This window comes from Corvus brachyrhynchos, unplaced genomic scaffold (assembly GCF_000691975.1).
Source record: "Corvus brachyrhynchos isolate BGI_N302 unplaced genomic scaffold, ASM69197v1 scaffold87, whole genome shotgun sequence".
Taxonomy (NCBI): domain Eukaryota; kingdom Metazoa; phylum Chordata; class Aves; order Passeriformes; family Corvidae; genus Corvus; species Corvus brachyrhynchos.
Window position 1 is genome coordinate 222,555 of NW_008239767.1, and position 14,402 is coordinate 236,956.

General features: G+C 37.7%; 1 protein-coding gene across 1 annotated transcript in view; it reads right to left on the bottom strand.

Annotated features, from left to right (window-relative positions):
• IMPG1 (interphotoreceptor matrix proteoglycan 1) overlaps positions 1-14,402 on the bottom strand; it is a 57,513-nt gene that overhangs the window by 11,647 nt on the left and 31,464 nt on the right. The window contains 1 exon segment of the mRNA XM_017742822.1: positions 1-194. This exon segment is cut by the window's left edge and continues 44 nt beyond it. Within this exon segment, the coding sequence (XP_017598311.1) occupies positions 1-194 (194 nt within the window).

Consider the following 14,402-nt stretch of genomic DNA (forward strand, 5'->3'; position numbering starts at 1 on the left):
CTCAGAGGGGCTGTAGGATGGGCTGGTGGCTGCAGGCAGAGGTGCTATTGATGGCAGCACATCTGTAATAACAGCTCCAGGCTGCACAGTGGAGACATGACTTGGACCAGTAAAGACAGGCAACGTGTCATAAGTGCTGGCTGTAACAAAAATGTCATCACCTGATGATTCTAGTTCTTCCATGATCTTAACTGCTGCAGGAAAACAGGGTAAAATCAAATTAGCCATGTTGAAAATTAAGCATAAAAAACATTGAGTGTGGAAAAAAACATGTATATGGGATTTCCAATGAAACATTTTTAACAAGTTTAACAGTATTTAAATAAGAAAATGTTAACTCCATCACCAGGGAAGAACTACTGGAATAAAATACCACATACACATGTTTGAGTGATGAGATTTCTGTGGGTTCTGTGGTTAGTAGTTATGCTTGGCAAGTATTTCCTGAGCCTCTAAAGCACATTCTTGTTCTGAAGGTACATAATCACACTGTCAGTATATATTGTCTCAAAGAGGAAATTGGAGCTTTGAGTTCTCTGCTTGGAACACTTGTATGCCAGAGTCATTCTGTTCCCCTCTGCAAAAAGTTAAAGCTAATCATAAAATGCTAAAATCACAAAAAACAATACAGACCCTCCAGATGCAAACTGTGTCAATTTACCCAAAAGACAACAGCACCAATGAAAAATATTCAAACCTTAAGAAGCCATCTACTGCACCTGAACCAGAGCTTTTATGGGGTCCCCATCGGGGCTTGGCATGGATCTAGGATATGTGATAGCTGTAGCTGAAATCCAAATCTGAAATGTCAGGAATGCTTCTCTTTGAAATCGGCTTGCAGCTACCTGGCCACAATGACGTCAGTGATGGCCTCCACCAACAGCCACCTGCCCAAACTGGTGACTTTGTCCTTTTCCAGTGATCTACCATTCTTCACAGGGAACTTTTACCAGCCCCCTGCAGGCAAAATCACCTATTGGCTGTAAGGAAAGAAATTTTTCTCCAGCTTATGAACTCTCCCTACATGCTAATTTCCTCCCAGTGGCCAATGAAAAGATGAAAGGAAAGCAAACTTTTGCATTGAGAATATCCTTGACTGAATGAGTTTGCAACTGACCTGGCCTTGGCACAGGTGTTGGGCATGGATATTCTTTGTATCCCTTTCTGTTTCCTTGTTTCTAAATGAACACCATAATATTTCATTAAAAGCTTCAGATGTTCTTCTCTTGCCATGTCCTCATGTTTCTTGTGTGATTAAGGATACGGACAGATTAGAAAAGCAAAGCCTAGTGATGCTCTCTGTTTACAAAGCTCTTGCTTTGTTATTACTTATGCTGATAAGGAGTGAGAGTCACTTATCAGTTAAGAGAACTCAGAACAGCTTTCCTAGCATTAGTGCTTGAGGTAATAATGCAGGATGATCTACTGATGGGATGAGCCTGCAGCTCCACAGACACCTCTCTCAGCATGAGGGCACACACTCGAGCATACGATGGTGATGGCATTTGTTAGGCAGATTATATTTTAGAAAGATAACTACAGGAGAAAGATGTACTGAAGTGGCTTTAAAATTGCAGCAAATTTGAAGCAGATATTTACAAGCATATATATATTGCATACTTGGCATATAGCTGTGTATATATATATACATTCATATGGACGATACGTAAACTATAAAGGTCTTCTGGCATGCTCTTATTACAAGCAAAGTAACCTAAAAGGCCTTGAGGGCATACCAAGATGATCACTGAACATGTATCACCTGTTTTCATAAGCTGCCAGTTCTTAGAAGTCACTGTGACTCCAGCTGGAAGAGACAGACAGCAACTGACCCAACAGTTTGTGTTAGTTCCTGTTAGTAAACAGGCTCACATCAAAGGCTGCTGAGCCCCTACTGTGGCACAGCACCAGTCCCAAACCCAGGGATAACTGATCTCTTCTTTGTCTAACGGGTGTCATGTTACTGCTGCAAGACTTGTCTACACAAGTGACGTGGAAATCAGCTGTAAAATGATCTATTTACCAAGATTTTCCTCTTCAATAAAATTCAATCCCAAGAAGTTAAGAACTATAGATGAAACAAAGAAGACCCAGACATTCCATACAATCACAGAATGGTTTGGGTTGGAAGGGATGCTAAACATTATGTAGTCCAAGCCCCCTGCCATGGGGAGGGACAGTTTCTGCTAGACCGGGTTGCTCAGGGCTCCATCCAATCTGGTCTTGAACACTTCCAGGAACAGGGCATTCACAAATCCTCTGGATAACCTGTTCCAGTGCCTCACCACCCTCACAGTAAAAAATTTCTTCCTAATATCTAACCTAAAAAACTTTCAGTTTAAAGCCATTCTCTGTTGTCCTGTCACTACACGACTTTGTAAAAGATCTCTTTCCAACTTTCCTGTAGGCCCCCTTTAGGTACTGGAATGCTGCTGTAAAGTCTCCCTGGAGCCTTCTTTTCTCCAGGATCAACAAACCCAGCTCTCCCAGCCTGTCTCCATAGGAGAGGGGCTTCCGCCCTCTGACTATCTTCATGGCTCTCTTCTGGACTCTGTCCAGCAAGTCCATGTCTTTCTTGTGCTGGGAGGATCCAGAGCTGAACAGAGTACTCCAGGCTGGTTGTGACAAGAGTGGAATTCAGAAAAGAATTACCTCCCTTGACCTGCTAGTCAGTGAAATGAAAAACAAAAACCCAACCCTTTGCATTTAAAATGCTGGGTTTATATATGACATCAATATATATTGATTTTCAGACTAGATGTAAAGAGGACACTTTTTTTATGATGAGATTGGTGAAACACTGGAACATGTTGCCCAGAGAAGTGGTGGATGCTGCATCCCTGGAAATATTGAAGGTGAGATTGAATGGGACTCTGAGCAACCTAATCTAGTAGAAGGTGCTCCTATTTATTGTGACAAGGTTGAACTAGATGGCCTTTAAAGGTCCCTTCCAATCCAAATTATTCTATGAATCTGTGAATCCATATGCACATAAAAATATGTATAAAATTCACATCGTTTATCATAAGGGAATTATTTTTAAAACTTCACCAGTTTGCTTTGTAGATGGGATTTTCACATCAGAAAACAATTATTTTATGAAACCTCTGCAAGTACAAACTCAGACAGTTTAGACACTCAGTCTCAGCATATACAGTTTTAGCATAAAGTTTAGTCTACAGCACCATCATTCAGGTGTAGGGAAAATAAGACACTGAAATCAAATATACTCCCAGAGTAACCACATTGAAGGTTAAACAATACCATGGAATTAAAAGCTGATGTCCGCAATAAAAACCGCAACTCAAATTTCAGCCTCCTCTTCTCCTCCCACAAAGTTGTTCACTGAACTCCCCAGATGTTTTTTTGTACTAAATAGCCAAGGCAGGTCAGTATTGTACTGAGAGTGTTATATCAAAAATTAAACACCTGTTGGCAAAGATGTGAAAACATTAAATTAAGAGGCAATTTCCTGTGCCCATGCTATATGAAATCTTTGTAAAAGGCATTTTGCACGCAAGCATTTATTCCCTGCTGAGGGAATGAAATACATAGATCTGACTTATCAGAAAAAAATCAACTGCCATTTCAACAACTTTATTTTAGGTATCTAATTAGTTGGTCCTCTTTTTTTTTTTTTTAAATGAGGAAAACCCTGCTAATTGACCATGAATAAGGCATAATTGTTTGGGAAAGGTCAAATTGTCATGAGACATTTTTCTAGAGGGCTTGCATTAATGAGCAGGCCCAGAACGTTATACATTAAGAGGTCCTGGCATTTCCTTTCATTCACGAGCATAATAAGCATTGACAAATTTTCCAAGTCCCCTGGTGGGTATTCTGTATACATTCTGTATATGAAACTTAGAGTGTTACAATGTATATGTATATATTTGCATACTTGCTGGCTGAAGAAAATAACCAAAGAAGGGAAAAGTGTGCAGTTAAGAGATTGGTTCATAATACAGAGTAAGAATCACCTTGTGTGCAGCTCTGCTGATACCAATATCAGATGGATACAGAAAGTAGCTGCATTCAAATTTACATATTTTGTTGGTGCCTGAAATGTCACTAAATCCCTGGATGCAGGACTGCTGTGTACAAAGTGCTGAATTTATGTTCGAGGCCCTTAATTTTTAACTAGGGCACAAATAATGTGAGGATTAAAAGAATTAAGAGAAGAGGATCATTAACCTAATGTGTCACAATGAGTGTCTCCCAACACATAATTACTGATTACATTCATCTTTCTAACTGTACAGGCAAGCCAAAAGAGCCACAATGATCTAAGACCGTCATTCTGTCTGTCTGTGAGAGCCCTCCAGAAGCTAGGTTCAATGTCCAATAAACCCACAGGACTCTTTCTCCACTGACTCCAGAGAACCTCGGTTCACTGGTAATGCACCCCATCTCTCCTCCATCTCCAGTCCTAAAAATTCTTTTCTCTCTTAACCTTTTTCCTTAGCATTCCCACTGGAACTTTTTGAGTAGTCTAATTTTTCATAGGGCAGCCTAGCTCTTTCATAGGCAGCTCTAGCTCTGCTACTCACTCCACTACTGTGGTGTTCTGTGTAACTTGCAGAAACCGTCATCATATTTTGAAAATTTCCATACCTTGCAGCTGTGCTTCATTATCAATGTTCTCAGCATCAAAGATGCAAATAAATGTCATTCTCACATGATGTCACAAGAAGAGTATTTTCTATCTTGATAAAATACCTCTTAGTAATGGTGATCTTCTTTCATTATTCTCAGGACTATTCACTTCTACCTCACCCTGAAAACTTAAAGGGTAAGATAAAATCTGTGAAATCAAGACCTGAAAATCTAAACCACTACAGAATTCAGGGCACCGAGCAGCCAAAGCTTACTAATCCTGCCTGTGTTCATTATGAATGAAAGAAAGATGATTCTTTAGCTATCTCCACAGTGGCATAAAGGCCAAACTTCTGTTCAGTACCAGACAAGCCTGTTTTACTGACTTTCCTCCTTAGCTGAGCAATTTGTCAAGGGCAACAGACTGTGTGTTTGACTTGGGATGTTTGCTCCCAAACTGAGTTATGACATTGTCCTCATCTCATTGGTATCTTTACCATGATTTCTTTTTGGGAGGTCAGTAGTATTATTTACTTCTGCAGTGACTGAAGAAATAAAAAGCAAAGAACTCTTCACTTGTTCCTCAAAGATGCATAAAGATTAAGAGCAAACCATTGAGAACAAAGCCATACCCTGACTACCTTTACTCTCTGAAACTTTTCCCTCATAGCAGCCAAGTCTGCCTGAGAGCAGCAGAATAATGCAGTTCACTACAGTCTGACTGTCCATAAACTTTTTACTGAAGCAAGTTAGCTGGTCTTACTCAACTCACACAAAAAGTTTTCAGTACAGAGAATGTATTCTCTTTATGTAGTGCCTGAGGGTCAGCATTTTGATTGATCCATCTGTCCTTAGGAAATGGAAGCTCCCTTAGACTTTATGGAAGTCTATGCAGAATGGAGTCACATCTGGCTTTAGCAATTTCATATTTGGTCACTGTACCTATAAGAGCCCTCTGAAATATCAGTTTCTTGTGGGATTAAAAATTCTTTCTTTCTTTGATTATCATTTTCACGTGCATTGGCCATAGCATGGCTGAAATTAGTAATTCAGCTTGCCATTTGCTGTTTTATTAAGGACTTCCGTTACTTCAATTACAAGTTTTCTGAAAAAGCCTCTTTCTGTAAAGATTTGAAACAATGAAATCAATACATTTAATATTTTTTAAATTTTTTTCAAGTTAATAAGTTAAGCACAACAGGTGGAAATACAACAGCTAAACAATTAATTGAGAAATCTTACTTTATAGACCTGTGTCAAATTTACACGCTGAAAAACCTGATGTTGAACCTTAATGACTGTCTTTGGCATTCTCATATTTCAACAGCTTTAGAGGATTAAGCATTTCAGAAACACAAATATAATTTAAACAATACAGGAATAGCTGGTGTTTAAAGCATACCCAAAATTCTGAGTAGGATATAAGAATATTATACAGAGAGGTGAGGTGTATAATCAGGTACCTTGTATGAACAGTAGGTCAGTGGTAGGTTATTTCTGTAACGTGACAAGTCACTTTTACCATTTACAGAACCTTTACCTCATCTGCTACTGAGATTGCCAGATAAAATGACATACTATTGCTCAAGCACCCTAAAAGTTAGTTTTCTGTGTAAAGTCCTTGCTAAAAAATGATGCAACCAAGATTAAAATGCTCTTGTGAAGTAAGGGGGTTTGTAAGTACATTTACATGAAAACATGTTAAAAATGCCAGGGGTACCATGGCTATTATGTATTGTAAGATATTTTGTATTGAAGCTCTGCACTATTTGCTACCATAGTAATATCACATTAAAATAGATATTAAATAAGCAAGGTACCATGCTAATCTTGGAAGCAAAACCAAGCAATAGTGAATTTGCAAATAGGAATGCACTTCTACAAAGGAATAGAATCAAAGCCAAATAAAAAACCTCTTTCTTAAAACAATAGTTTCAGGAGGATTTAACATCTCTTATTCCCATTGTTGAATGTTCTCAATTAAATTCGAAAAATTTATTTCATGAATTTAAAATAATGAGATCTATGTGAAACCAGCCTGGGTCTTTACAAACACCTGGAAACATAAAGAAACATCCATCTAAATGTTTCAAACACTGCTGCATGACACCATAACAATTTCAGAGCACCCCAAATGGAGAACCTGGAATACTTTTTTGGATTTATTTTACTTTAGAAAGTTTGAAAACAAAACCTGACAAGTTATAATACCCTTCAGAACTTAAGTACTCTCCAAATTCCTGCCTATTTTCTCTATTTTTCTCAAATGTGCAACAGGAAAAAATCAGAGCAAATTTTGCAAATGATGGGACCATCAGACAGTTTTGTGGTATCAAAGTTTATTAGTTTACAAAATGGTAAAAACAAAAAACAAGATAGAAGTTACATGCTATAAATTCAAGTAATGTGTTGGCCGAGGACCTAAAACACAAAAGACAAACATGAAATTAGAAAGTTAAAACCAGTGATTCTCTTAAAATCTCATCACTTTAAGGCTTGTCAAGAAAAATGAAAACACTGCATACACCTTTTTTTGCCCTTGTACTACATAGTCACTTGTATGACAAAACAATTCATGGAATGAAAGTCATAGAACGAGGAGTATTTTGTTCTTCTAAATTGTGCCTTGGATGTAGGTAGTCTGATTTTTCTCAAAGTTTTGAAATGGAAGAAGTGACTCTGTGAGAGAGAGATAGAAGGAGATATTTAAGTAGGAAGATCCTTCTGTCTTTGTGTTTCATTGTAAGAATACATTTCAGTCTTACTGATATTGAACATGACTTTGGGCCAGATGCCTTGGTGCGGACTTGGATTGTTAAATGCGCCCATAATGCCTGGATTGTGGACTGGAGCAGCCCAGAACAGCCAGAGTGCTCTTGTCAGGGAGCCGGCAGGATGCTGAATGGCAAACCCACAGTGCAGTAAAATGGATCCATACAGCCGTTAGCTGCAGGTTTGTGCTGAAATCCCTCAAGGGACCTTCCTGTAACACTGGGGTGCAGAAGCCTTATGGCATAAGCCAGTTTTTCAAAAAATGACAGTTAAATGAATATTTCAGATTGTTTTCACATAAAATTTTGGATTAAGGTACATGAGTTTCATTTAACTTTTCCAAGTGTTGTTGAGTAGCAGTGACAATACAATGATGAAACTTTGTTACTCTAACTGTTCATAGAACTTACATATATTGGGAAACTAAAAACAGGAAAAAAATAAGTAGTTAACTGTCCATAAAATACCCTCTTCACTCCCCATGAAATAACTACTAAGTATTACTAACACTAACCTTCTTGCAATAGTTTTTAAAGGAATTGTTAATAAGAGGGCAAAACCTCTTTTTAACCAGCAGGGGAAAAGAATCATTATTTTTGTAAATGCAGCTGATGCTGACTCTATTCTCCTCTTCTACCCTGCTACGTATCACCATTGAAATCATCTGTCTTGATGCTTTCAGGCTTCCATTCTCCTCAAGCCATACTACTTTTTTTTTTTTTTTATTCAAGCTTTGTAGTATCATGGAGGCCTATTGTGAAGTTCTTCGAGATTTATTCATCACAATTTTGATTTTTACTGTTTCACTTTGAAGTGTCAGTGCCTTTTTCTGAAATGGTGAATAAGATATAGGGATAGATAGGTATAGATATAGATATAGATACAGATGGTATAGAATAGGGATGAGAATAGAACATTTGGCTTATCTTAATTATTTAAGACAAGTTTAACCAGGGCTTCAGCCACAGATCTAGGCTACATATACATTTAGGAGAAAGGACTGAAATGTATTAAAGTATTTTTCCAACTCCGTTCCTTCCAATCTCTAGAAAGATAAATTAAAACTACAGTAATTGCTATTGAAAGATAGACCTTAGGAACCAAAATCCTCAGCCATGAAGATTTCTTTCATGAGTAATACTTTTTGTTTTCTCAGTCAACCCCCAGCAGGCTTTCCTGTGCCAACAATTCCCTGCTCCAACTCTGCTTGAAAGCCCATTATTCCAAACTGCATGGCAATAAAGATGGTTATTAAAGGAATGTTTGACCCTGTATAAAATTCTGACCGTAAAACTGTTATTGGAACCACTATTCTACAAATATTGTATGCTACAATAATTAAATTTTAATGAGTCTACCAAATGGGGAAAAATGAAAGAGAAGCCTAAACATGTAAATGCAGTAAAATGGAGAAGAAATTAAATCTTTTGCATCCAGGCTTGGTTTAATCATGTTCTTACTGATGCATGTAATGATCTTACCATTCTACAGAATGAAAGTGAAACTTCTGTCTCCTTTTGATCTACACCTGGATATCATTGCTTGAAATTTTTAGTCCTTTCCTCTACAGAACTTACAGAAAGTTTAATTGAGAAAGAAATGTAGAGGACTTACTGGAAAAAAATTGCATGTTATCTTCAACCAGAACTCAGAAATTACTTGCATATTGCAATTAAAAGAAAAAGTATATGACACCCCTGACAAGAGCTTAGGTTCTAAATATTCATAAACATGAATCTCATTAAATTTAGTACTAACATTATTGAAAATATGTCTCCATTTTAAGATTTTTATACATTTTTGTTTGTTAGTTTAAACACTATAGCATTTTTCAAACTGACTAACAAGCAGCTTAAATTGATATCAGCATCAGTGCTACCTTTGTAAGGCATCTCAAGATGACTGAGAAGATCAAAGTTGGAAGGCCAAGCCCTCTCTGTAGACAGAGATACAAAATTCCATTGAGATATGGAGCAGATGTTGGAGCAGAGATGATTCAGAGCACCCAAGTTACAACTTGTCTATAACTCATGCTGGGGGCATGAGTTTTTCCCTGTCAAGGAACAGACTAAATTAATTTCCAGGCTGAGGTCAAATGGACTCTCCTAAGTTGGAGAGATATTGAATTCTCCAAAGAGAGGAGAGCAACAATTTAGAAAGTCAAAGTTTTAGTACAGTTTTCTCATAACACATTATTTCTCAAAGCCAGCATTTCTAGCAAGACCAAGGATTTTTAGTAAGTGGAGGAATGCATTATTTGGGGCATGTTAGTCTCAGGGGTGCCACTTTGCCTAATATTTGTTCCAAATGGACTACATGACATGTAAACTTCATTAGTTTCTTTCATTTATGACACGGCAAAGGTTAGCCTTACACTCCCAGCACTGAAGTCTGTATTATTTGTTTTAAAATGTCTTTCTGATTATATTACTGCAAAGGTCAGGGGTTTTAAATTAATTTTATTCAGGACATTAATATATTAAAATTATTTGTGATACTGGCTCTTCTACTGGCTGAACTTATTTCTGCCTTTTATATTCCTTTTTTATTAGACGATTAGAATTATTGCAGTCATATCTAAAGACTGTAAACTGCCTCAAATAAGTTTTTAGCCCTTTAGTTCTAAAGAAAATTAATTTTCTGGAACAAAGTGGAATCAGACCACATGCAGCAACAAATATATATATCCCTCCTGGAGGGAGACCTCCTTCATGCACTATACAAAGAAGAAGAATTATGGGTGCGTTGTAGGCTTGACTACAAAGTGTGACTGAACAAGTGGTGCAGCACTGAGGTCTGCCTTCCTGCTATTTTCATAGGTGCAGAACGAGGTGTTACATTTTTTCATTATACAAGTGGCTCAGGAGATTTGCATCTGGATAAGCAAATTTTGTTAGCAGCAATATAAGTTGTTTTCAGTACTTCGCACAGATATTTCACTGAGTCATTGGAATTACCAGTTGAGTTTAAAGAAAATTATCACTTGTTTTGGTGAGTTTGTATTGTGTATTTGGGGGGGTCATGAATAAGAAATAATATTTGAGGGAACTAAAGCTTAACCTTAAAGTAAAACAGAAATGGTTGGATAGCTTAATAATTTAAACAAGTCATGTGTTAAATTGGAAAAATAGGTAGTGCTCACTTTCTCTCAAATTTTTTGCTTGGATTAGTCATTTAATTTCAGCATTTTTAAGTATATTTTGGAGACATGATGTAGATTTTATTCTATTTCGATTGCTCCTGCTGTTCCCAGCATGGAGATAGCTGGGCAGAATGCTCTCATTAAATTCTGACCAGATGCTAACAACTTATTCTAATATGTTTAGGATTCTTCAGGAACAGTCTGAGCAGGCAGTTCTAACTGATCAAAACTTTTCCTTCAATCCAACATATCCTAATATGGGCCTGCTGAAACTCTTCTATTCAGCCTCATCTTCAATTCATAGACAACTTTCAGAGTACTGAATATTGTGTATAGTGCTTGAAAAAATGGCATAGCTAGCCCTACCTGTTCATTCCTCCAAACATCAGACAACCTTCACAAAAACCATTCTTTGCACATCTGAAGCAGCAGGAGACAGGTGGAAGGGTGCAGAGAGAAGCTGATGGGGAAAACTGTTGAGAAAATCCTATCAGTTTAACATCAAAGAAAACATAAGGAAAACATAAAAATATGCAAGGGAACAGAAGAGTTCTTACCCTCTATATCCATCGATGTGAAAAAAATGGTGAGCATTCCTGGCACAAAGAATGGGTGAATTCCAATCCTGGGAACATCCAGAGAGGTTCTTGCAAGAAACAACGGGATTTTCTTTTCTGTGACAATGCTGGTTATGCCAAATAGAAAATTGTGCTAAGCAAAGACAGTGCTTGGGCAGCTGAGGATGAACCAGAGGCGGAAAGAATCCCCAAACATGCAGAAAACTGAGGTTTTTTCTGGAGCGATTACTCGGAAATAAGACTGAGTGAAGAGTGTGACACCTAATTAACTGTTGAATAGCAGGATAATATTAAAGGGGACAACTCATGGCAGGTTTGTGTGAACATGAGAGTAATTATGGCAATAATTAATGAGGCTTTTATCAGTTACACATACAGAGATGTGATCATCATGTACTCCTTATCAATGTTTTTTCTCATAGGAAAAAATCCCTGCAATAAACCCTGCAGAGTCTTTGCCCTTCAGTCTTCCTTGAGAGCCTGAGGATGACCCAGGCTGGTCATACTGAGATGCAGTACAATGGACTAGCTGACGGATTTTACTGCTAGCTTTATTTTGTTCTGCAATAACTGCTCCAGAAATAATGCCTCCTCCATGATGGCCAGGATTTTGGGATAAACTTTTACCTGGATTGTACAATTTGTTTGTAGCTACAATTAAAACAAATTCAAATTAAATTTCTTCTTACTGTTTAGGAAGCCAAATATTATTATTTGTTTTACTGCTGAAATTTTCTTGGTTTTTGAAATAACAAGATGTCTAATACATTACATAAATTGCTTCCCTTTTGAACTGTCATACTGTTTTAGGCAGTCATGGGAAGACTGCAAAGAGAGTAATTTTAACCATACAGAAGAAATATTAATGACTTTAAACTCCAGAAGGGGAAAAATATGAAGAAGAAAGAGGAATGCTAGAGAAAAGTCATCAGGTATCATCTCAGACAGTAGGGGTAAAAAAGGTTTTTTTTTACACTGGTTGTAAATGAAAAGTAGAAATAGGCAAGATTTTAAAGGTGCTGCAGCAAAGAAAAAACCTTTGTGAGAAGTCAGATATTGAATGGTGACATCTGGTGCAGGCATTTCAGAACTCTTCAGTAAGAGCTCTGGAAATTTGTGCCACACTTTTTCTCCTAATTCTATAGTAAAATCTCAGAACGGTAGGCTTACTTTAAGGACCGCTTGGCATCTTCCTGCTGGTTCTGGACAGGGGGTGGAGTAGCTGCCATCACCATGTGGCCAGAGCAGCACTCCAATCCTCACTGCCCTGCTCTCTGCTGCCCACGGACAACTTCACTGCGCAGAATTGTACTATCACAGGGCTGTCTGAAAGAGGCCTCACACCTGCTCCTGGCTCATCCCTCCCACTGGCTGCTCACACCTGAAAAATCCCATTCTGGACTCTTCATCCCTCACCTGTTTTTTTCTCTTCTTTCTCTAGGTTTGTATGCAGAACTTTGTGTGTGAGGCTGAGTCTGATTATCTTTTTGGGAGCTGTGAAAGAAATTTTTTTATTACTTTCTCTGTGACCTCAGGTAGGCACAATTAAGGCAGTTGGTGTAGGATGTAGATGTTCAATATTCAGGAGTCTGTAGTGATGTCCAGCCCGCAGCGCACACGTGTGACAACCAATGCAATAAAGTCCATCTCTGAAACAGAGCTAATACCTAAAAGAACCTCAGACTATGCTATTTTTGGTGGCCAGTTTTTCCTTTTGTGGTAAAGAAGAGTGAATTTAAATTTCTAAACATATGATTAAGAAAATGTGCTCCATCTTCTGGACAGTAGGGTAGGGAAATGGCTGAAAACTAGTACAGTAGAATTTCAGACAACTGTTTAGACCCTAATCCCCTGCCCAACCTTATACAGCACTGTCTGAGTAGTTCCTGCCATTTCACACCAGTAGCAGTTTAAAGACCTTTTAAAAGAAATATTGCTAAGAAAAGCATCTATGAAATGCAGCCACGAACAAAGTGTGAAATATTCTGTACCAGGAAGGTTCTGCTTGCCATGTTAAAATTAACGGTACTAACACTGCTGACTTTAATAAAACCTGAATTTCCAGATCAAATTCTATCACTTCCTATGAAATACACAATATATAAGGAAATAAAAAACTACAGGAAATACTGTACACTCAGGACTGCCAGAATTGGAAAATGCTTTAAAAAGGGAAAAAGTTTTAAAGAGTATACTTTTTAAAAACTAAATAAATAGGTGTTCAAGAGCTCTCGTGACTGTTAAGCATGCAGTGTGCTTTGTGTACTATAAGCTTTTAAGAAAATATAATAGTTACAGCTTTGAGTCATTTCTAACACAGCATCCCTACTTTTTAGACAGGGAACAATTATTTTTCCTCCTGCTACTCAGCTGCAGAAATAATGATGGAATTCTTATACTTTGGTGCTTATTTTAGACATAACTTGTGTTCAACAAGGAGAAACAAGACAGGATGACTTATTTTCTGGGAGGCTTTTTTTACAGCTTTAGAGTTTGGTCTGCTTTGCAGCTTGACAGGTTCTAACCTAAATATGCAGCAAATAATTTCTTGAGGGGTCAGTATAGGTCAAAGACCCTCTGCTTCTCCTTGTCAGTCATTTGGAGCTGATAGGCAACAGATATTTAACAAATTGGGAAATGGATATGTGACTTTATGCAGTTTTTATGACATGAAGTCCCTAGTGCAATGAGTGAATAGAATGAAAAATGCATTACTTTCTTTGCCCTGCAAATGTAACACTTTTCCACAGTCATAATGAATGTTGTTTGAAGGTATGCTGTGCTTTTATCAGTAACACTACGAGACTTCTCAGCATGCATTTGAAAATAGTTGCATGTAAAACTTTTCATCATGAACATTATTTTCAGGAGCATTTGACAACTGATTCTCTATAAGAAGTGATTTTTCTAAACTTTAAGTCACTCTGCTAATCATAAAGTATTTGCTTTTCTCTCATTTCAGAACTCTGTGTATAAAGGCAAGATTATAGAATGGGAAGTTTATGTTCATTATAAGCATAATTTATTACCATGCAACAACATGAAATATGTGTTCTTTCCAGTCCGGAGCTGATGGTTGTATGTTCTTACGTGTCACCTTTTACATCCTTTACTGTCTAAAATGCTGATGTAGTTATTTGCTGGATCCAGCCAAACAATCCTATAGGCTGTACGATGCATGGGCATTCCCCACTCCCACACTCGTGCTGTGCAGGCCCATTGTGAAGGATGCTATCACCGTGCAGGGAGTGTTCCCAATCAGCTATGCAAACACTGCCTGTTTGCCTTACAGGATGTGGCCAGGCAGCAGGGTT